The 22,144-nt window shown below is 48.0% G+C and overlaps 1 protein-coding gene across 4 annotated transcripts; it reads right to left on the bottom strand.

The window, feature by feature from the left end:
• Nucleotides 1-1,455: 1,455 nt before the first annotated feature.
• Nucleotides 1,456-21,976, bottom strand: ZNF140 (zinc finger protein 140). Of its 4 annotated transcripts, none has more exons than XM_059139974.1 (5): nucleotides 21,958-21,976; nucleotides 18,886-19,012; nucleotides 18,228-18,323; nucleotides 16,875-16,977; nucleotides 1,456-3,672 (listed from the first exon to the last, which is right to left on the bottom strand). In XM_059139974.1, the coding sequence occupies exons 3-5, from the start codon at nucleotides 18,300-18,302 to the stop codon at nucleotides 2,519-2,521; spliced, it is 1,332 nt and encodes a 443-aa protein (XP_058995957.1). In that variant the 5' UTR covers nucleotides 18,303-18,323; nucleotides 18,886-19,012; nucleotides 21,958-21,976; the 3' UTR covers nucleotides 1,456-2,518. The 4 variants fall into 4 exon arrangements, with proteins under 4 accessions (XP_058995957.1, XP_058995956.1, XP_058995958.1 ...); XM_059139973.1 differs by lacking the exon at nucleotides 21,958-21,976 and adding an exon at nucleotides 19,797-20,359; XM_059139975.1 differs by lacking the exons at nucleotides 16,875-16,977; nucleotides 21,958-21,976 and adding an exon at nucleotides 19,797-20,355.
• Nucleotides 21,977-22,144: the final 168 nt, after the last annotated feature.

The following is a 22,144-nucleotide window of genomic DNA, read 5'->3' as shown; positions in this document are numbered from 1 at the left end:
CCAGGCGCCCCAAAATAAAGTAAACTTTAATTCAAGTGTAAATTAAATGTATGTGGAGTCTACATCAATTAAAGTATAAAAATAAAGATTTCCTTTCATTAAAAATAATAGCACGGGCCCTCGGGTGGATCAGTTAAGTGGCCAAAGCCTGACTCCCACTCGCGTCGCGGACCCCATCCCCGCACGAGCGCCTGCCCGAGACCCTCTCGGCCTCGGCCCTGCCCGCTCGTGGGCACGCGCATTCTCTCCATCGTCATTTTCGGATGTGTCTTCACCACGAGTCGGCTTCAGGATGAGGTACATGGCTGAGCATGAGGTTTCGTGAGGGGGTTCTAAAGGAAAGTCACTGTTTTTGAGAAAACGGTTCAAGCAACTCGGCGAGCCGGACCACCGCATGCGCGGGCACCCCTGCCGGACCCGCGCCACCGGCCTGGTCGCGGGCCTCCGGTCACCCTCTCGCCGCCGTCCGTGGACTGCTCCTTGCCCCAGGAAGGGTCACATTGGTTGAGAAACACAGAGCCCTGCTTACAAAAGGGAGAAAATAGATGCTCAAAACATTATGGTTCTTCCTAGGTCCAGACCCAACTTTTTAATATAGAGGGAGAGAAGCTGGGGGCGCCGGGGCGGCTGCGTGGGGTAGGCCGCTGCCTTCGCTCAGGTCAGGATCTCGGGTCCGGGGATGGAGCCCCGCGTCGGGCTCTCTGCTCGGCGGGAGCCTGCTCCCCCCTCTGCCCCTCTCCTGCTCGTGCTCTCTCTCCCCCACTCTCCGTCCCTCAAAAGAGCATGAGTGGCAGGAGGGGCAGAGCCTTCAAGGAAGAATGCGAGCCACTTCCCACTTCTACCAATTTAACTTCATTTCCTCAAGAACCCGGAGTAGGAATTCAGGCAGGAAGGTGAAAGCCACGCCCTTTTCCTAAAAGAGAAAGCAAAGATGCCTAAATTCATGTTCTGAATGGAGGAAGGGTAACCTCGGGTGAGGATCCCATAGTTCCAAATCATTATATTCCTTTATGAATTCTTCGGATCAGGGTCCAATCAGCCCCATTTCTCGTGAGACAAGTCTAGGGCCATATCCCCGAATGTTACAAACCTCCGAAATGATACACACACTTTTACCCAAAAAAGACCCCCACATGCGGCTAGGAAGAGTAACGCCCGCTGCACCCCAGGAAAGGAAGCATGTGTACAATGGAGCTGCCCTGGCAGAGACTGAGGCGGTGAGAACACTAGCAGGCGACAGCTTTGTGTTACATCACAGTCAGCATGAAAGACAGCTGCCAGCCTCTCACCTGGTGAAAGATTCACCCACACTTAAAATATACTTAAGTGAGGCATTTATTCAAGTACCAAACTGCATATAACCTAACCTAAATGCAAGCTCAGTCCTTAAAAGGAGGCAGATGATCCCAAGATAAGATACACCTTTAACTGGGACATTAAAAAATGGGCAGGATGTACATGGAGTAAAAACATCGTCTGGTTTATTCTGACAAATACGTGCTTACAAAAGTAATGTTCCCACTGTAAGTGGATCAAAAGAGGAAAACCACCTTGGTGTTTTCCTGCAACACACCTTATGTACATTCACTTCAAGCTAAGACAGGTCTAGTTACATTCAAGGATAAACATGAGTGAGCATAACCTTAAATCCAAACTCTATCTCCAAGTTAAAGCCATGAACATACGAAAAATGTTTCTGTGACCATGTACGTTTCTACCAAGGCACACGAGTCTTCACTGCTGATGTCGACACTGGGGTGTTTGCACTTTCAGAAGGATACATGCCATGGAAAAAAACTCTGCAAGTACCAGATTAATTAACTAAAAACCAAACATTTATTCATAGCTTTCTTTTCGGAGTTTGCTTTAAAACAAAAATACCCCCGCCCCCAAAAAAAACCTCCCCAACTCCCTCCAGTAGGACTTCTCAGAACTCAAGATCTTGCCACACTCCCTATGATGGGTTTCTCCCCAGTATAATTCTGCAGTTCTGAAATAAAGCAGAAAGTCACCCTCTATTCAGTTCATTTATAGGGTTGCTTTTTCTCTTGAGAGTATTTTCAAACTTAATAAATATTGCATGGTACGCAAAAACATTGCCAAATCACTGCATTTGCATGACTTTGCTTCATTATGAATTTTCTGATGTCCAGGAAAAAGGAAAACAACTCTTGCCCACACGTTCTGTCCTATTTGGGCTGACAGATGCAGAGTTGGGGCCAATTTCTCAGTAAAAGCTTCCTCACATTTATTGGCCACATGTCCTTCCCTGGTAGGAATTTACAAATGTCCAATGAGGGAATGGTACCAGGTAAGTCCTCTCAGTTCTGATTTCATCTTCTGATGTTACAAAAAGAACGTGCTCATGGCTTTCCAACACATCCCTGGGCTCCTATGTTCCAGGAAGTTGAATCAAGTATAACATTCAACATATTCACTTAAGGCTTCTTTCCAGGAATCCTCTGAAGTCAAAGTAAGGCATTAACTGTTTCTGGTTTTGTTTTGAATCCATACATTGTTAGGTTTTCTCTGTAGTGCGAATCCCGTTGCGCTCAGTAAGGAACGAGTGATAACTGAACGAATTCTCAAACTCATAGGGGTTCTCTAGGCTGTGTGTTCTCTGATGTTTGGCCAGGTTTGAGCTCCAGCTGAAGGACTTATTGCATACCTTACATACATAGGGTTTCTCCCCAGTGTGAGTTATCTGATGCAGAATGAGGGAGAAGCTCCGACTGAAGGTTTTATCGCACTCAGTACATGCATACGGCTTTTCTCCAGTATGAATTTTCATATGTTGCATAAGGGATGCATGCCACGTGAAAACCTTACCACATTCGTCACACTCATAGAGCTTCTCTCCAGCGTGAATCCTCTGGTGTTTGATAAGGAACGAGTGGCAGCGGAAGGCTTTCCTACACTCATTACACTCATAGGGGGTTTTGGAGGTATGGGTGCTCTGATGCCGCGTAAGGTGTGAGGAACGGCGAAACGCCTTCCCACATTCAATGCATTCGTAAGGCTTCTCTCCCGTATGTGTGATCTGGTGGCGAATAAGTTCTGAGCCACTGCTAAAGGCTTTCCCACATTTCCTACAAATATACTGTTTCTTTCCTATATGAATTCTCTGATGTCGTGTGAGGTTTGAGGCACGGCTAAAGGCTTTTCCACATTCCGTACATTCGTAAGGTTTCTCCCCAGTATGGGTTCTCCGGTGTTCAATAAGGAATGAGAGGTAACTGAATGTTTTGTTACAGTCCTTACACTCGTGGGGTTTCTTTCCAGTATGTATCATCTGATGTTTCACAAGGTTGGAGATCTGGCTAAAGGTTTTGCCACATTCTGAACATATGTACGGTTTCTCTCCAGTATGAGTCCTCTGGTGTAACACAAGGGAAAAGCGCCGACTGAAGGTTTTTCCACATTCATGACATCCATAGGGCCTCTCGCCGGTACTGACACTCATGCGCTGCGACAGTGCTCCTTGATGAGAGGCTGACACACGCCGGATACACCCCTGATTTCCTTGCATCTGAGTGTCCTCACATTTCCAGCCTCCTTTAAAACTGGAATGTTCAGGGTCTTGGTTTAGGATTCTTTCCACTACCAAATACTGGGACGAGCCATCTTCATATATGACATTTGGAGAAAACTCTTTGATCTCACCCTTTGACTCTGAAAATAAAACAACAATTTTTTTCCCATACTGAGTAAAGCCACTCCACTTTTTCAATGAGGGATTAAAACACACACACACACACACACACACACACACACACCTCAACACTCTACGGCTTTCAAAGTTCTCATATAGACTGAAATCTGAGCAGTATGCCCGGAAATTCAGAAGACATCAGAAGAGAGACAAAACAGGACAGGGAACATCTGGGCGGCTCAGTCAGTGAAGCGTCTGCCTTCAGCTCAGGTCATGATCCCAGCCTCCTGGGATCGAGCCCCATGGCGGGCTCCCTGCTCAGTGGGGAGTCTGCCTCTCCCTCTGACCCCCACCCCCCGATTGTGCTTGCTGACTCTTGCTTGTCCTCTCTCTCGGACAAATAAATAAATAAAACATTACCAAAGTACTATCAGGAAGATAAGTACTTGGGAAGGATGCGTTTTCTTCTTTCTCAGCTCTTCTTAAAATTTATTTGAGGCAAAAAGGACTTGAAAGAGACAATTTCATAATGCGGCTAATAAACTACACATATTCCTCAGGTCCCATAAAGACATCAGACTGTTCACTTAATGCCTTTGGAACATCTGACAGTGACTTACTTTAAATAATAAGTAAAAGGAAATGACTGTCTATGATCCTCACGCGTACTCTACTTTGCGAAGTGGTAACTGAAGCTCAACCTTGGTGTAACAGTGTCTTTCCATTAAATGCTTTTTTTTTTTTAAGGTGTATTTATTAGAAAGAGTGAGTCTACAAGCAGGAAGGGCAGAGGGAGAGGGAGAGACTCTGAAGCAAACTCACTGCTGAGTGTGGAGCTGGACGCAGGGCTTGATCTCATGATCCTGAGACCATGACTGAGCCAAAACCAAGAGTTGTACACTGAGCCACCCAGGTGCCCTATCAGATGTCTTTAACAGTCAAACATCGGCCCTAATCTTCTCCAGAGGAAAAAAATAGTACAACAAATATGAAAAATACTTTATTTATTTATTTATTTTTCAAGATTTTATTTATTTATTTGACAGAGAGGGATCACAAGCAGGCAGAGAGGCAGGTAGAGAGAGAGGAAGGGAAGCAGGCCCCCCGCTGAGCAGAGGGCCCAACACGGGACTCGATCCCAGGACCCTGAAATCACGACCTGAGCCGAAGGCAGCGGCTTAACCACTGAGCCACCCAGGCGCCCGAAAAATATTTTAAAAATATATTCACTTGGGACGCCTGGGTGGCTCAGTTGGTTAAAAATATATTCACTCATATCCTAATTCCTAGGAATTCGTGGAGGTAAAAGGCCATGATGTATGCAATTTATTGTCCGATCTTTCAGGGAAAAAAATCATATACCAGGGCGCCTGGGTGGTTCAGTGGGTTAGGCCGCTGCCTTCGGCTCGGGTCATGATCTCAGGGTCCTGGGATCGAGTCCCGCATCGGGCTCTCTGCTCGGCAGGGGGCCTGCTTCCCTTCCCTTCCCCTCTCTCTACCTGCCTCTCTGCCTACTGTGATCTCTCTCTGTCAAATAAATAAATAAAATCTTTAAAAAAAAAATCATATACCAAATAATAAAATGAATGGGGCAAAACGTTAGCAATAGGTGAATTTTTTTAAAAAAGATTTTATTTATTTGACAGAGAGATCACAAGCAGGCAGAGAGGCAGGCAGAGAGAGAGAGGAGGAAGCAGGCTCCCTGCCGAGAAGAGAGCCCGATGTGGGCTCGATCCCAGGACTCTGGGATCACGACCTGAGCCGAAAGCAGAGGCTTTAACCCACTGAGCCCCCCAGGTGCCCCGACCTATTTCTTTAATAGGTATCTGAACAAAGAACCAAGAACTATACCTCCATGGTAGATACATTAACATGAAAGATAAAGATGGGGAGGCAGTAAAACAATAATGAAGAAAATGGCTCAACAGAGGTAAATCTTAAATTATTTTCCTGACTCTTCTATAAACCAATTCCTTACCTACTGAGCAAATCAGTAAGAGCCCTGGAGATATATACGGACGAGTTCTTTTCATAAGCAGAGAATATAAAGAGGGCACAGAAGAAAAAATTGGTATTAAAAAACAAGATAAGCTCGGGCGCCTGGGTGGCTCAGTGGGTTAAGCCACTGCCTTCGGCTCAGGTCGTGATCTCAGGGTCCTGGGATCGAGTCCCGCATCGGGCTCTCTGCTCAGCGGGGAGCCTGCTTCCCTCTCTCTCTCTGCCTGCCTCTCTGCCTACTTGTGATCTCTCTCTGTCAAATAAATAAATAAAATCTTTTAAAAAAAAAAAAAAAACAACAAAAAAAACAAGATAAGCTCATCTAGAAAGGTTTCACTGCAGAAATTAGTTGGGAACAGAAATACAGCAAGATAGGGGCACCTGGGTGGGTTAACTGCAGAGATTTCATATACTACCAACCATACGGTTTCACAGACCAATCCGAGTAAAAAGCACAACCAAGAAAACCATGTTCCAAATACGAACAGAACGCTAATTATATATTTCTCATCCCGCTTCGTTGCCTCAAAGTCACCTCCCCCTCCTATCACGTACATGCCCCTACTCTCTTTGGTAAAGGCAAATGGATCTGATATAACTTAGTTTCTATACTGATTAAAAGCCTAGAGGAATACAAGGATTCTTTTTTTTTTTAAGATTTAATTTATTTATTTGACAGAGAGAGACACAGCGAGAGACGGAACGCAGGTGGCGGGAGTGGGGGAGGGGGAAGCAGGCTCCCCGCTGAGCAGGAGCCCGATGTGGGGTGCACACCAGCACATGGGATCATGACCTGAGCTGAAGGCAGACGATTAAAAACTAACCCACCTAGACACCCCCTTTATTTTTAATGGTTTATTTGTTTTAGAGAGGGTGTGAGCGAGTGGAGGGAGGGCGGAGCAAATCTCAAGCAGGCTCCACACCCAGCACAGAGCCTGACGCGGGGCTCAATCTCACGACCCTGATATCACAACCTGAGCCAAAACCAAGAGTCACACACTTAACCAACTGAGCTACCGAGGCGCCCACAAGGATCCGGCCTTAATGTAAGGAAGGGTTCCTGTGAGAAACCCGCAGCTAACATACTCAAAGCAAAACTCAGATGCACTCACTTTCTTCTTATGGAAAAGAAAATTCTCTACCACCAATGTTACTTAAGACCATTGAGATAGAACTTGATGTAGTATAGAGAGAAAAACCCCACCAACCTAGAATTGTTTACCCTGAAAAACTATACTTCAAGGTGAAGAAGAAATAAAGATATTCTAAGACAAAAACTAAGGCAACGTGTTACTGATGAGGGAGCAGGAGGCTGGCTGAGGACAAAGTAAAAGCTGGCGCCTTGCACCTCTTCTTCACCTGCTCCCCTCCCTATGTGTAGCATTCCTCAGGCACCCCTGATCGCCATAAAACGATAAATAGTTAACTTGCAGGGATCACAATCCTGCGGGACAGGAATCTCCCTTGCTCTACAGATGTCCTACAGACCTAAACAGGGAGGTTACCTTATCAATAGCACAAATTTCCAGAGGCAAATAACTCTTAGTTCCTGAAGCCCTAATGTCCCCCTCCCACCATAAACTGGAGGAGATTGGGGTAGAAGGGAATGTAAATGATAGCCGGATCATAATGCCCCACCAAGAATCCCCCAATCATCTTGATGTTAGTGCCTGACCTAAAGACAACATTGATCAAGCCATAAGGGCAAAGACTCCCCCCGGCACCTTGTAGGCCCTCCCTAGCATGTGAGAACTCTGTCGAAATCCCCCATTCCTTCACCACCTCCCCCCAACCGTGGGGTATATAACATGCCCACCTTCACAACCCGGGGCGGCCGCATCTCTGCCTGCCCACGGGCCCTGTCCCCATGCTCTAATAAATCACCTTTTGCACCAACGACATCTCAAGAATTCTTTCTTTAGTCGTCGGCTCCGAACCTCCTCACCCCACCGAACCTGACTTAGGTTCTGGGACTTCATCATTTTTGGCGAGCCAGCCAGGAGATTTGTGAGTCTTTACATTTGGACTCTGAGCTTCGGTGCAAATTGGTGAGTACTTTCTCTCCTTTTCCTTTACTCTCATTCCAGGGCTTTTTCAAGGAGTATGGGCTTATTGGAACACTTGCATGTCAATTGCTCAGGCTGTAATCCTCTAGCCCATGGCTACTCTATGGGGAGGAGAGCGTCTGCCTTTTGGCTGTAAGCTAGTACCCTGGCCGGAATGGCAAGAAGACCCAGAAACTTGATACCCTCTCTTTATTCCTGTTCTTATAGAAAGTTGTCTCTCTTGGGCACGGGACAGCCACCTAAGTCACCAGGACGGCTGCTAATCTTAAGACTCCCATGTGAGGTTTCCTCCTGATTGATCTAATGTGATCCCCTCCACATCCCTGGTCTAGCCACTTCTGGCCGCGAGACCTCCACTGGGAGCCGGCCGAAACCAGTACCCGATTGAATTAAAACGCAACCGGGGACCGTTTCCTAGGGAAGTTGGCTGCAAGGACCACATGTGTTGGAATGTCGCATAGACCATGATGGATTTCAGTCTTTACTGTTTCTCGTCAGTGTCTTCTGCAAACCGCCTAAAGCTATGAAATTGAGTAATTTCCCCCTTGCCAAAACTTCTCTAGCATTTTTGTGGGTTAGAAATGGCAGGACAGGGATGCCTGGGTGACTCAGTTGGTTGGACGACTGCCTTCGGCTCAGGTCATGATCCCGGAGTCCCAGGATCGAATCCCACGTCGGGCTCCCAGCTCCATGGGGAGTCTGCTTCTCCCTCTGACCTTCTCTGCGCTCATGCTCTCTCTCACTGTCTCTCTCTCTCAAATAAATAAATAAAATCTTTAAAAAAAAAAAAGACTCATATTTAAACAAAAAAGAAAGAAAGAAATGGCAGGACAGCACAACCTTTTGAGTGTAGGATGGCATAGTTCCCTTGTCCATTCACTAGGCACCCATCTGTAGCCTAGGATGCAATGGGGAAGTGGAGGGACGCCGGCACCCCTTCCAGGGCCTTTTGGCAGAAATGCCTTCCTTGGGAGGCATGAAGGTGATCAATAGCGTATCTTGAGGGACGCCTCTGGTCGCTCTTGACACCTGAAACCTCTGACATACCCTGAGTGGGACGCCACACAGGAGTTGGGGGAATTTATGGTAATGGGCCTTCTTTACTTTCTAGGAACATGGGATCCTCCTCTTCTGTACCCAAGGACTCTCCCTTGGGATGCCTCTTAGCCCACTGGAATCAATTCAAACTGCAAGTTTTAAGGAAGGAGAAGATGATCTTCTTCTGTAATACTGAATGGCCTCAGTACTCCTTAGGATTCGGAGAAAAGTGGCCCATAAATGGGACTCTAAATTATAGGTCAATCTACCAGTTAGACGTCTTCCGCAGGGAAAAGGGCAAACGGACTGAAGTTCCGTACGTCCAAGCCTTTATGGCCCTGAATCAGGACCCAAACTTACGGGCCTCTTGCAGAATGTGTCTAACCCTAGGCCAGGTTAGTGGCCCTCTTCCCCCCCAGGATATATTGGATGATGACTGTCTAAACAGGCCGATTCCTCTCAACAAGCCCAGGATGTTGAAGGAACTGCCAGACAGTCCCAAAGAGGAGAACACTGACTCTGAAGCTACTCCTCCTCCTTATAAACCCCAAGAACCCACTGCCCCTAGTCCCGCTGGACATACTAGGAGCGGGATCCCCTATCTACCAGGAGCTCCATCTAAATATGGGATGCATCCTCTTAGGGAAGTTGCCAATGGAGAAGCAGGCACAATTAGAGTACATGTCCCATTCTCCATGGCAGATCTGGCCCAGATTAAACAACGTCTAGGACGGTATTCAGAAAACCCCTCTCAATTCATTGATGGTTTCCAGGAAGTATCTATTATGTTCGATTTGACCTGGAAGGATATATATATCATGTTAACTCACTGTTGCACCCCTGAGGAAAGAGACGAATCTGGGAGGGAGCACAGGAGTTCGCTGATGAACTAGCAGCACGAGACAGGAACCATTACTCAGTAGGGGGCACTGCCGTCCCTAATACTGAGCCGCATTGGAACTATCAGGAGGATAGTTCAGGGAGAGAGAAACGGGACCATATGATTACTTGTTTGATAGAAGGAATGAAAAAGGGATTTTCTAAACCTGTGAACTTTGACAAGCTCCTGGAAGTTACACAGGGAACTGAAGAAAATCCAGCCCTATTTCAGGGGCGACTGGTGGAGGCCATCCATAAATACACAAATCTGGATCCAGCCTCACCTGAGGGAATAACCATACTGAACATGCATTTTATAAGTCAATTGGCACCTGACATCCGCCGAAAATTAACTAAGATGGCTCTAGGTCCTCAGGCTCCCACCCAGCGCCTATTAGAGGTAGTGACGGAGGTCTTTAACAATAGAGATGTGGCCTCGAGGCAAGAAAAGGACCGGAGGACTAAATTGCAGGGTAAGATACAGGCTCAAGTAATGGCTGCCGCTATTGCGGATTCCCCAAGCGCCAGACTAACCAGGGGCCAAAGAAGGGGCCGGCAGCAGGAAAGGAACCAGGTAAGTCCCCATGCTATACGTGTGGCCAGGTCGGACAATGGAGCATTAAGTGCCCGAACAAGAACTCTCCACCAGGGCCACGTCCTGTCTGTAACGAAACAGGACATTGGAAGAGAGACTGCCCTCGTCTCCAGAGAGAAGGGGACAGGAACTCACTTCCCCGCCCAAGAGTCGGCGCCGGAGGAGGAACTGGCATGACGGGGCCCTGAGGCTGGTCCGGCTCCCTTTGTCATCAAGATGACTGAGCCCCGGGTTACCCTGGATGTGGGAGGTAAGTTTATCAATTTTCTTATTGATACTGGAGCCACTTACTCTGTCCTTATTCAGCACTCTGGCCCTACTTGTCCTTCTAGCCTTAAAATTGTTGGCATAGAGGGAGAAACTAAAACATGCCATCAGACAGTGCCTTTAACCTGTAAATATAGGAGTCAATTGGTAACTCATGTTTTTCTGATCCTTCCGTCTTGTCCCACCCCGTTACTTGGACGAGACTTAATGTATAAACTGGGTAGCCGATTTGCTCTTACCATAGAGGGGGATGGCTTGTTCTCTTTAACGTCTGGAGAGCTTGATCCATACCCTACCATCCCTTCCAATGTCTGGAAGGAAGTAAACCCACAGGTCTGGGATTGTGATGTCCCAGGACGGGCTCTTACAGCCCAACCCGTCGATGTGATCTTAAAGGACCCAGCCAATATACCTCATAAGAAACAGTATCCTCTAAAGCCTGAGGCCAAAGCTGGGTTACAACCGCTTATTGACAAGTTTTTAAAACATGGTATACTAAAGCCTTGCCAATCTCCTTATAATACCCCAATTTTACCAGTAAAAAAGTCAAATGGAGAGTATCGGATGGTACAAGATTTAAGAGCCATAAATGAGGCAGTAATGCCTATTCATCCTATAGTGCCAAACCCGTATACTATTCTCACCCATGTCCCCGGTGACGCCAACTGGTTTACTGTACTTGATTTGAAAGATGCCTTTTTCTGCATCCCATTAAGTGAGGAAGCACAGCCGCTATTTGCTTTTGAGTGGACTTCACCCTCAAGCTCACAGGCTGCTCAGTTAACCTGGACAGTCTTACCACAAGGATTTAAGAACAGTCCTCATCTATTTGGAGCTGTACTTAGCAAAGATCTCCATGATGTGTCCTTATCTAAGGGAACGATAATTCAATATGTAGATGACATTCTAATCTGTAGTCCTACAAAAGAGGCATCTGATGAAAATTCCACAACTTTACTTAACTTTTTGGCAGATAGAGGGTATTATGTATCCCCTAAAAAGGCACAAATTTCTCAACAAAAGGTATACTATTTGGGGTATGAACTAACGCCTGGTCACCGTGTTCTATCTAGTGACAGAAAAAGGGCCATACTAGATCTCGAGCCTCCAACTACGAAAAAACAACTTCGTACCTTTCTAGGAATGGCGGGTTTTTGCTGCCTGTGGATTCCTGGGTTTGGACTTTTGGTCAAACCATTATATGACTCAATTAAAGGCCCCGATGAGGAACCTTTGCTATGGACTAAAGCTCAGCAGACAGCCTTTCAAACATTAAAAACTAAACTTCTGTCAGCTCCAGCTCTGGCCCTACTGAATTTAGAGAAACCTTTTACTTTATATGTGGCGGAGAAGCAAGGCCAAGCCTTGGGAGTTCTCACCCAGAAACTGGGGAATGAAACAAGGCCGGTGGGCTAATTCTCAAAGTCACTTGACCATGTGGCCCAAGGGTGGCCAGCCTGTCTTCGAGCAGTGGCTGCCACGGCCCTCTTAGTAGAAGAAGCCTCAAAGCTTACGATGGGTCAGTCCCTGACAGTGATGACTCCACATCAGGTCCAGAGTGTCTTAGAAACCAAGGGTCACCAATGGATGACAGGAGGCCACCTTACTAAATACCAGGCTATGCTCTTAGATACGCCTGAAGTAATACTTAAAACCTGTCAAACTTTAAACCCAGCGTCTCTGATGCCTGTACCTGACCATCCTGGTTCCGTAGAACATAACTGCTCAGAGATTGTTGACCTTGTCTATTCAAGCAGGCTGGATTTAAAGGACTATTGAAAATTCAGATGATAACTGGTTTACTGATGGCAGCAGCTCTTCCTGCCCACGGGTCCTGTCCCCGTGCTTTAATAAACCACCATTTTGCACCAACGACGTCTTAAGAATTCTTTCTTTAGTCGTCGGCTCTGAACCTCCTCACCCCACCGAACCTGACTTAGGTTCTGGGACTTCATCATTTTTGGCGAGCCAGCCAGGACCACTGTACTTCTTTCTCTATAGAGCAAAAATGTTCAGAGGTTATTGATCTTGCTTATTCTATATGGCCAGATTTAAGATGCCCCTGTTAAAAATACGAATGACAGTTGATTTTCTGATGACAGTAGTTTTCATAGAAAAAATAAGAAAAGCTAGGTATGCCATAGTGCTCACTAGCACTTTGCAATTGCCAAAGCCTAAGAATAAACATTAACACTGACTCCAAATACGCTTTCTTGGTACTACATGCCCATGGAGCTATTTGGAAGGAAAGGAGATTGGTATCAAGCCATAACTGCCCAATCCAATATGGGCCTAAGTTACGAAACCCTCCTCATCGCTATACTGAAGATGGCATATATCAGATCTGGGATACATATTTGTGGTTCACACTCACGATTGGACAGCTCAGTTAAAAGGCAGTTTTATGCTGGGAACAAAAGAAATCATACATATGATACTTGGGCAAATAACACATGACATCGAGGATAGCTATCATTAGAAATGTGTTCCCAAATTGGGGCGCCTGGGTGGCTCAGTGGATTAAGCCGCTGCCTTCGGCTCAGGTCATGATCTCAGTGTCCTGGGATCGAGCCCCGCATCGGGCTCTTTGCTCGGCGGGAGCCTGCTTCCTCCTCTCTCTCTGCCTGACTCTCCGCCTACTTGTGATCTTTCTCTCTGTCAAATAAATTAATAAAATCTTTAAAAAAAAAAAAAAAAAAAAAAAAGAAATGTGTTCCCAAATATTAGTACTCCAGACTACTGACTGGTTTGCTACTGACTGGGCAAGGCGACCTGGCATTAGATGGGCAGCTCCAAACGGAACCCACCGGATATGTGGAACCAACCTGTGGCCCTGGCTTCCTCCAGGGTGGATAGGTCACTGTACTTTAGGATTTGCCTGGATTCATGGGCGCATTACTAAAACCATTACAACTCCAGCTAATCTCCCCAACTTGAAACAAAGATGGAAGCGATCTGTTTTTAAATGGTATGATCACTTAGCATCCATTTTTGTTCCATCTGCAGGACTAGAGGATGTCATGTGGCATGTAGAAGCCCTTAATAAATATACTACAAAGGCACTTAGTGATTCACTAAATAGCATCTCCCTACTTAATACTGAAGTCTCACAAATACGCAAGGCAGTCCTACAAAATAGGATGGCCTTAGATGTCCTGACAGCAGCCCAGGGTGACACATGTGCAATTATCAAGACAGAATGTGTGTACATCCCAGACTATCACAAAAATGTCACAGGAATAATAAAGGATATGAATGCCCAGATTAAGGCTCTACAAGATCCTTCTTTATTGCTTAGTGATTGGTTAAGTTCCTGGTTTGGAGGAGGGCTATGGCCAAGTCTCCTTTTCGGGCTTCTCACTCTTATCGCCTTATTAACCTTAACATGTTGCTTTGTTCGATGTTTCTCTACTTGGTGCCGAGACTCCATTGCTACAGTGACTTCACCACGACAGACGATCCTTTTCGCGCGCGAGGACGCCTCTTCACTGTCAGCGCTGGATTCAGCTGCCTCCACCTTTTGTAGCTCTCTTATACGTTCCTACCCTGACCAATATTGACCCGAGTAGGTAGGGACAGCTCTACGCCCCTATTCAGCACGAAGAAGTTACAGAAGATGAGACCTTCCACCTTCAACCCCCTTAAAGATTTAAGGGTCCAGATTGTTCAGGGGGGAATGATGAGGGAGCAGGAGGCTGGCTGAGGACAAAGTAAAAGCTGGCGCCTTGCACCCCCTCTTCACCTGCTCCCCTCCCTATGTGTAGCATTCCTCAGGCACCCCTGATCGCCATAAAATGACAAATAGTTAACTTGCAGGGATCGCAATCCTGCGGGACAGGAATCTCCCTTGCTCTACAGATGTCCTACAGACCTAAACAGGGAGGTTACCTTATCAATAGCACAAATTTCCAGAGGCAAATAACTCTCCGTTCCTGAAGCCCTAATGTCCCCCTCCCACCATAAACTGGAGGAGACTGAAGTAGAAAGGAATGTAAATGATAGCCGGCTCATAATGCCCCACCAAGAATCCCCCAATTATCTTGATGTTAGTGCCTGACCTAAAGACAACATTGATCAAGCCATAAGGGCAAAGACTCCCCCCGGCACCTTGTAGGCCCTCCCTAGCATGTGAGAACTCTGTCGAAATCTCCCATTCCTTCACCACCTCCCCCCAACCGTGGGGTATATAACATGCCCACCTTCACAACCCGGGGCGGCCGCATCTCTGCCTGCCCACGGGCCCTGTCCCCGTGCTCTAATAAATCACCTTTTGCACCAACGATGTCTCAAGAATTCTTTCTTTAGTCGTCGGCTCCGAACCTCCTCACCCCACCGAACCTGACTTAGGTTCTGGGACTTCATCATTACCAGTAGATATGGCTTGCAAGATCCAACATCCACTCATGAAGAAACTCAACAAACTAGGAATAGCGTGGAATTTCCTCAAGTTGCAAAGAACATCAAAAACCGTATAGCTAACACCCTATTAATGGTGAGAAATTTGAAGCTTTCCTGCTAAAACCAAGAACACTGCAAGGAGGGTCCTTCACAGCACTGTTTTTTTTTTTTTTTTAAAGACCTATTTATTTCAGTGAGAGAAAGGAAGTGCGGGGGGAAGGGGCAGAGGGAGAGGGAGAGAAACCCCAGCGGACTCCCACACTGAGTGCAGAGCCTGTTGAATGAAGAAATAAATAAGATCTTTAAAAAAAAAAAGAAGAAGAAGAAGCAAAAGACCTACAATACCTAATGGGATACCAAAGGAAAAGAACAAAGCCATAAACCTGGCACTACCTGACTTCAAGACTTCCTGTAAACGGACAGTAATGAAGACGGTGCGGTACCAGTGAAAGATGAGACGATCAGATCAATAGAGCAGAACAGAGAGCTCAGGAATGGAGCTGCCTAATTACACTCAACTGATCTCTCACAAGGCGACACAGAAAACACTAAGGAGCAAAGACGGCTTCTCAACAAACGCTCCTAGAACAACTATGTACCCACATGCAAAAATGAATTTAGATACAGACCTTACGCTCTTGACTAAAATTAACTTAAAATGGATCATAGACCTAAGCCTAAAACACAAAAATATAAAACTCCTAGAAGATAACATAGGGGGAACCTAGATGACCTTAGGTATGACAATGACTTTTTAGATACAGCAACCAGAGTCATGATCCAGGAAAACAATTGACAAACTGGGCATCATTAAAATAAAAAAGCTCTGCTCTGCAAAAGCCAACATCAAGAGAATGAGAAGACAGGTCACAAATGGAGAAAATGTGTGCAAAAGACATATCTAATAAGACAGTATCCAGGGCACCTGGGTGGCTCAGTAGGTTAAGCCTCTGCCTTCGGCTCAGGTCATAATCTCAGGGTCCTGGGATCAAGTCCCATATCAGGCTCCCTACTCCACAGGGAGCCTGCTTCCTCCCCTCTCTCTCTGCCTGCCTCTCTGCGTACTTGTGATCTCTCTGTCAAATAAATAAATAAAAATTTGTTTAAAAAAAAAAAAAGACCTTGTATCCAAAATATACAAAGAACTCTTAAAACTCAACAATAAGAAAAAGAACAATATACTTTAAAAATGGGCAAAAGAGGGGCGCCTGGGTGGCTCAGTTGGTTAAGCCACTGCCTTCGGCTCGGGTCATGATCTCAGGGTCCTGGGATCGAGTCCCGCATCGGGCTCTCTGCTCAGCGGGGAGCCTGCTTCCTGCTCTCTCTCTCTGCCTGCCTCTCTGCCTACTTGTGATCTCTGTCTGTCAAATAAATAAATAAAATCTTTTAAAAAAAAAAAAAAAGGGCAAAAGACCTGAACAGCAACATGACCAAGGAATATATATAGATGGCAAGAATATGGGAAGATATTCAACATCACATGCCATGAGAAAATTCTTTTTTTTTTTTAAGATTTTTTTTATTTATTTATTTATTTATTTATTTGACAAAGAGAGAGATCACAAGTAGGCAGAGAGAGGGAGAGAAACAGAGCTCCTGCTGAGCAGGGAGCCCGATGCAAGGCTTGATCCCAGGACCCTGGAATCATGACCCGAGCCGAAGGCAGAGGCTTTAACCCACTGAGCCCCCCAGGCGCCCCGCCATGAGAAAATTCTAAATTAAAATGAAGGGCGCCTGGGTGGCTCTGTCAGTTAAATGGCTGCCTTTGGTTAGACAACTTTTCTACCTTTGTCCTTTACCTCACTTCCCTTGTACATACTTCGAACAGTTTTGTTGCTCTTACAAGAGTAAGGAGAGGACACTGTTCTTCAACTCCTACTGGAAAAGGGAAGTCACCCGGCACCTGCTCCAGTCCACGACTTCCGCCCACCCCCGTTCTCTCCTGCCCTCCTGAAAGTCTGCGGCACAGGAGAGTCATTACCACCACGGCTCTCACAGCTGCAGCTGTTTCCATGGCACCTGCTCCTGTCCCTCATCTGGGTCTCCGAGCTGCTGCTTCTCTGTCCGGGTAAGCACTCCTCCTGCTTTCTCAGGGACAGATCACGTACCGCCATTAGAAGCTTCAGAATCAACTGAAGAACTTGCACAACTTTTCATCGATGAAGAATTTAAGCTCCGTAGATCTTCCGTGTCAGAATCTTCCGGGGGGGGGTGGGGGGGCATGGCCATTTATTTTTAAAGAGCTTCACCAGCAATTTTGTTATTAACCCAAGGTGACAACTCAGTCTCATGGCTTCAATTTTTGCTTAATACTAAAATTCCCACATGTACATCTCTAACTGGAACTTTTTCCTACCATAGATTCCAACAGCTCGGTGCAAATCCTCACTTGGAAATACCATCCTCTACCTACACCAAGCTTATCTCAAATGAATTCATCACTTTTTCTCCAAAACGGATCCTTTTCCTGTCTTTTACGTTTCTATTACTACTACACCTGCGCATTATCACACAGGCCTAAAACACCAACTGGAGTTCCTTTCTCCTTACTGCTGAATTGCAAATTTGAGGACACGTAAGTTACTTCCAGACCTATTTTATCTCACTAGGCTATAACTTCTTTGATAGTTATTACACTCTTTTATACTTTCTCCTCTTTGTAGCACCTAAGAGAAAGTCTTTTAAATAAATATTCAGACAAGGACGCCTGGGTGGCTCAGTCAGTTAAGCCCCTGCCTTCGGCTCGGGTCATGATCCCAGGGTCCTGGGATCCAGTCCTGCATCGGGCTCCTTGCTCAGTGGGGAGCCTGTGTCTCCCTCTGCCTCTGCCTCCCACTCTGCCTGCTTGTGCTCTCTGTCTCTCTGACAAATAAATAAATAAATAAAATCTTTTAAAAGTAAATAAATAAATATTAGGAGAATGTGTGAGTGAATGAATAAGCCCATCAACTGACCAAAAAGTAACGAATTAGTCTTTCCAAGATGGTTAAACAGAACAAAGTTTACAGAAAAAATATATACCTTTTAATTTAGGCAACAGAAACATAGGTCAGTTTCAAAAAAGAAAGGGAGAAATAGTCAAAAAGAAATGAAACTTAGAGCCCAGACAGAGCTCACAATGGAAAGAAAGAACACATCCGTCTGTGAGAAAGTAAGGAAAGGATAAGAGAATTGAAGACAGACTGGTAAGAGGATGCAACGTGGTTCCTTATGGGGCTATGGACAAGATTTCATAGTCCCCATATGTCTTGTATCGTTAAGGGAAAACTTTACAACCAACATATGAAAGTACCGCTTCCGCCCGGACTAGCTGGGTCGTTATTAACTCACTCACCTGAAAACAGATCTCCTCCCACAGCTCCGTTATCCGGCCAGGGGTCCCTCCCTTGCTCCAGTAAGGAAACCACATGTGGCTTAGAAATGTTAAGACCTATTTGCGGAAAATGAAATAAATTCAATTATCAGTCCTTGAGTCCCTAGGAAAAGGACATTAAAAGAAACATCAGCTGTAAATATGAGAGATGTCTAAGGATTAAGTGGCTATAATCCATCTTGAAAAATAAAAAACCGGTGACTGGGTGTCTCAGACAGTAGAGCATGCATCCCGGGTTTTAAGTTTGAGCCCCACACTGGGTGTATAAATTACTTATAAATAAAAATTGCTAAAAAAAAAAAAAGGGGGGGGGCACCTGGGTGGCTCAGTGGGTTAAGCCTCTGCCTTCGGCTCAGGTCATGATCCTGGGGTCCTGGGATCAAGCGCCATGTCAGGCTCTCTGCTCAGCGGGGAGCCTGCTTCCTCCTCTCTCTCTGCCTGCCTCTCTGCCTGCCTGTGATCTCTCTGTGTCAAATAACTAAATAAAATCTTAAAAAAAAAAAGTTAAAAAACAATCAAAAAGAAAACTTACACATTCCCTGTGGGAATATTCAATCTGAAAACCAAGATTCACGGAGCCATCCCAAAGTTCAAATTCTGAGAGGAGGAACATGCTTACCCAGTGAGACCAGGTGGCCGTAGTTCTCCAACATCACATGTCTGTACAGATCCCTCTGAGCAGGCTGGAGCCACTCCCACTCCTCCTGGGAGAAGTCAATGGCCACATCTCTGAAAGTCACTGACCCCTGAAAGGACATACAGTTACCTGCACCACCGACGCCCAGGCTCCCAAAGATGCTCGCCAAGGAGTAAAGGGAGTCCCACGGCGCAGAGCAGACAGTGGACACAAGCAGCAGTAATGGGAGCTTCCAGAATTCTAAGTGATTGTTAAGACTGTAAGTAAGAGCCTGGCTGTTTCATTTTATTGTATAACTGAAGAAAAACAGAAAAAATAAACCCAATTTTTCCTGAGATCATTTACAACTTTGTGAAAGATAAAGGGAGTATGCACGTGAACAACATCATTCCTGGCTTTTTGTTGTCAAGTTCCTAGAATCTTACAACACTGAATAGTGAGGACAAGCCCTTTGTGTAACAATGTTCACTTTCCGTAATGGCAGCCCTGCTAACTGACAAGGGAGCAGAAGGCAAGCTGGGGACAAAGCTCAAGCTGACACCCCCAGGTGGGTTCTCTGGAACATTCCTCAGGCACTCCTGAAGGGAAAACAAGTGGTTCGTTTACAGCGATTAAAGTTCTGTGAGACGTGAGTCTCCCTCAGTTCACAAACATCTTAGTGATTTACAAGAAAAAAGTCTTCTTCTTCTTCTTCTTTTTTTTTTTTTCAAGATTTATTTATTTGACAGAGACACACAGTGAGAGAGGAAACACAAGCAGGGGGAACGGAAGAGGGAGAAGCAAGCTTCCCACCAAGCAGGGAGCCTGATGTGGGGCTCGATCCCAGGACCTGGGGAGAAGGCAGATGCTTCACCAACGTGCACCCAGGAGCCCCAGGAGAAATGTATTCTTACCAATAACCTAACTTCTGGAAGGAAACTCCCAACTGCCTCAAGGACAATCACCTTGACAATGGCAAGGCCTCCAATACCTTGTAGGTCCTCTTTAGCATACCAAAGTTCTTTTGAAATCCTCCCTTTTGGGGCACCTGGGTCATTCAGTGGTTAACCCGTCTGCCTTATGCCTTATGCTTAGGTCGTGATCCCACATTGGGCTCCCCGCTCCAAGGGAAGCCTATTTCTCCCTCTCCCTCTGGCTGTCTCTCTGTCAAATAAATAAATAAAATCTTACAACAACGAAAACAAAATCAAAACCCTCCCTTTTCCTTACCTCCCCCAACTGCCCCGTCTGTCATCAGTCACCCCTCACAGCTTCTTTCTGCCCTTGGGTCCTGCCCCTGGGTTTTAATAAAGTCATCTTTTTTGCACCAAAGACACCTCAAGAATTCTTTCTTAGCCGTCAGCTCCGGCCCCCACCTACATTAAAAACTTCAGTGGGGCGCCTGGGTGGCTCAGTGGGTTAAGCCGCTGCCTTCGGCTCAGGTCATGATCTCAGGGTCCTGGGATCGAGTCCCGCATCGGGCTCTCTGCTCCGCAGGAAGCCTGCTTCCTCGTCTCTGCCTCTCTGCCTACTTGTGTTCTCAGTCTGTCAAATAAATAAATAAAATATTAAAAAAAAAAAAAAAGAACTGACTAGAGCAGACAGCAGCAGCACCCCTGAAAAGGGGCATGCACTCAAGTGCCCCACAGCGGTCCCACTCCCGAGGCGCAGCTGTGAAACCGAGGGGTAACTTGAGCGGTGTCCCAGACAAGCAGGGTGCGCAGCCAGGCTGTCACGACTGCCCAAGAAGAAATGCAACACCTCCCCGGACGGAACCTGAAACCTTTCCGCTCAGGGCTGGGGGTAACAGTGCGCCCCACTTGGCAGTCTGGGTTTGCCCGGCTTAAATAATCCACATGATCATTAAGCATGGACAGAAATTTTAAAAGGCACCAAACTAAGAAGAGCCGCAGGTGTAGGGTAGTTATTTTACAGTTTTAAAAAGTTGTTCCGCGGCGCCTGGGGGGCTCAGCGGGTTAAGCCTCTGCCTTGGGCTCAGGTCCCGATCCCAGGGTCCTGGGATCGAGCCCCGCATCGGGCTCCCTGCTCGGCGGCCAGGCGGCTTCCGCCGCTCCCTGCGCGGCCCCCAGCCCGCACCCTCTAGTAAGAGCCCCTCTGCCCGTCCTCCCTCCCCCACCACAAGAACGTGTTCAAAGACCGTCGACAAATAACGCTATTGCCCAAACGGCGGACTCCGCGGCGCGGACGGAAACCGCACGGCCCAGCCCGACGCGGGAGCATCTGGACCTGGAGACAAACGGGACGCCAAGTCGAGAAGCGGAACTGATGGCCCGAGTCGGGACGGTCGCCCTTCCTCCCCGCGGCGGGGAAGCGGCCGCAGCGCGGCTCTCCCGCGCCGGCCCCGGCCCCGGCCCCGGCCCCGGCACGGGCCGCGCGTCGGGATCGCTGGGAACAGACGACCGCAGCGCGGCCCGCAGCCGCACGGCCAGGGTCTCCGGTTCCGACGGGCCGGGCCGGAGCCGGGGGACAGTGAGCCGCAGGAAGCTCCCCGGTGGCGCGGACGCTGCTGGTCCGGGGACCCCGCGGACAGCGGCGCCGGAAGCAGGCGCCCGACCACAGCACGGGGTAGGCGGGCCGCCGCGGCCCCAGCTCCGGGAAAGGAGGCACATCGCCTCCGCGGCTCCCGCGGCCCAGAACCCCCGGCGCCGGGAGGGCTCCGCGCGCCGCTCACGCCCCCCTCCGCGCGGCGCGGGGCTCCCGGATAGCGGCGGCCGGCCTGAGCGCGCGGCCGCGTCCGGGCAAGGGGACGGGGCGGCTTACCTGAGGCATGTCGCGGCCGGCGCGGACGGCGGGGCCGGGCACGGCAGAGCTGGCGCGGAGAGAACGAAGCCCCGAGCGCGGGCCCCTCCGCCCCCAGCCACGGCGCGCGTCCGGGCAGCCCGGAGCTGACCCACAGCCCCGCCGCCCCTCCGCCTTCTGCGGGGTCACAGGACGGCGCGCTTCCTCGGCGCCTCGGGCCCGGTGGGCGAGGCGGTCCGGAGCCCCGGACGGAGCCTCGGGCGCGGGCCCCCCGGAGGCGAGCGCGGCGCGGGCAGGGAGGGCCGCTCTACGTACCCGGGGCACGACGACGGCCGGAACGCCCCGCGCCTGCGCGCACAGCAACAGAGCCGGCGGGCCTCGGACGACTACACGTCCCAGGACCCACCGCGGCCCCCGGGCGGGGGGTGGGAGGGCCGCCCTGACGCACGACGACGGCCGGAACGCCCCGCGCCTGCGCACACAGCAACAGAGCCGGCGGGCC

The sequence above is a fragment of the Mustela lutreola genome, chromosome 11 (assembly GCF_030435805.1).
Source record: "Mustela lutreola isolate mMusLut2 chromosome 11, mMusLut2.pri, whole genome shotgun sequence".
Taxonomy (NCBI): domain Eukaryota; kingdom Metazoa; phylum Chordata; class Mammalia; order Carnivora; family Mustelidae; genus Mustela; species Mustela lutreola.
The sequence above is the reverse complement of the archived record's forward strand: the minus strand, read 5'-3'. Positions and strand labels throughout refer to the sequence as shown.

Excerpts from the sequence above, each read along its gene's own strand:
- ZNF140 (XM_059139972.1), bottom strand. The coding sequence starts at position 19,024 with ATGTCCTTTCAGGGGTCAGTGACTTTCAGAGATGTGGCCATTGACTTC. Across the intron at positions 18,324-18,885 it reads CGGCCACCTGGTCTCACTGG|GTCTTAACATTTCTAAGCCA; the intron begins GTAAGCATGTTC and ends TTCCGCAAATAG. Across the intron at positions 3,673-18,227 it reads GGGAGGAGATCTGTTTTCAG|AGTCAAAGGGTGAGATCAAA; the intron begins GTGAGTGAGTTA and ends TTTTATTTTCAG.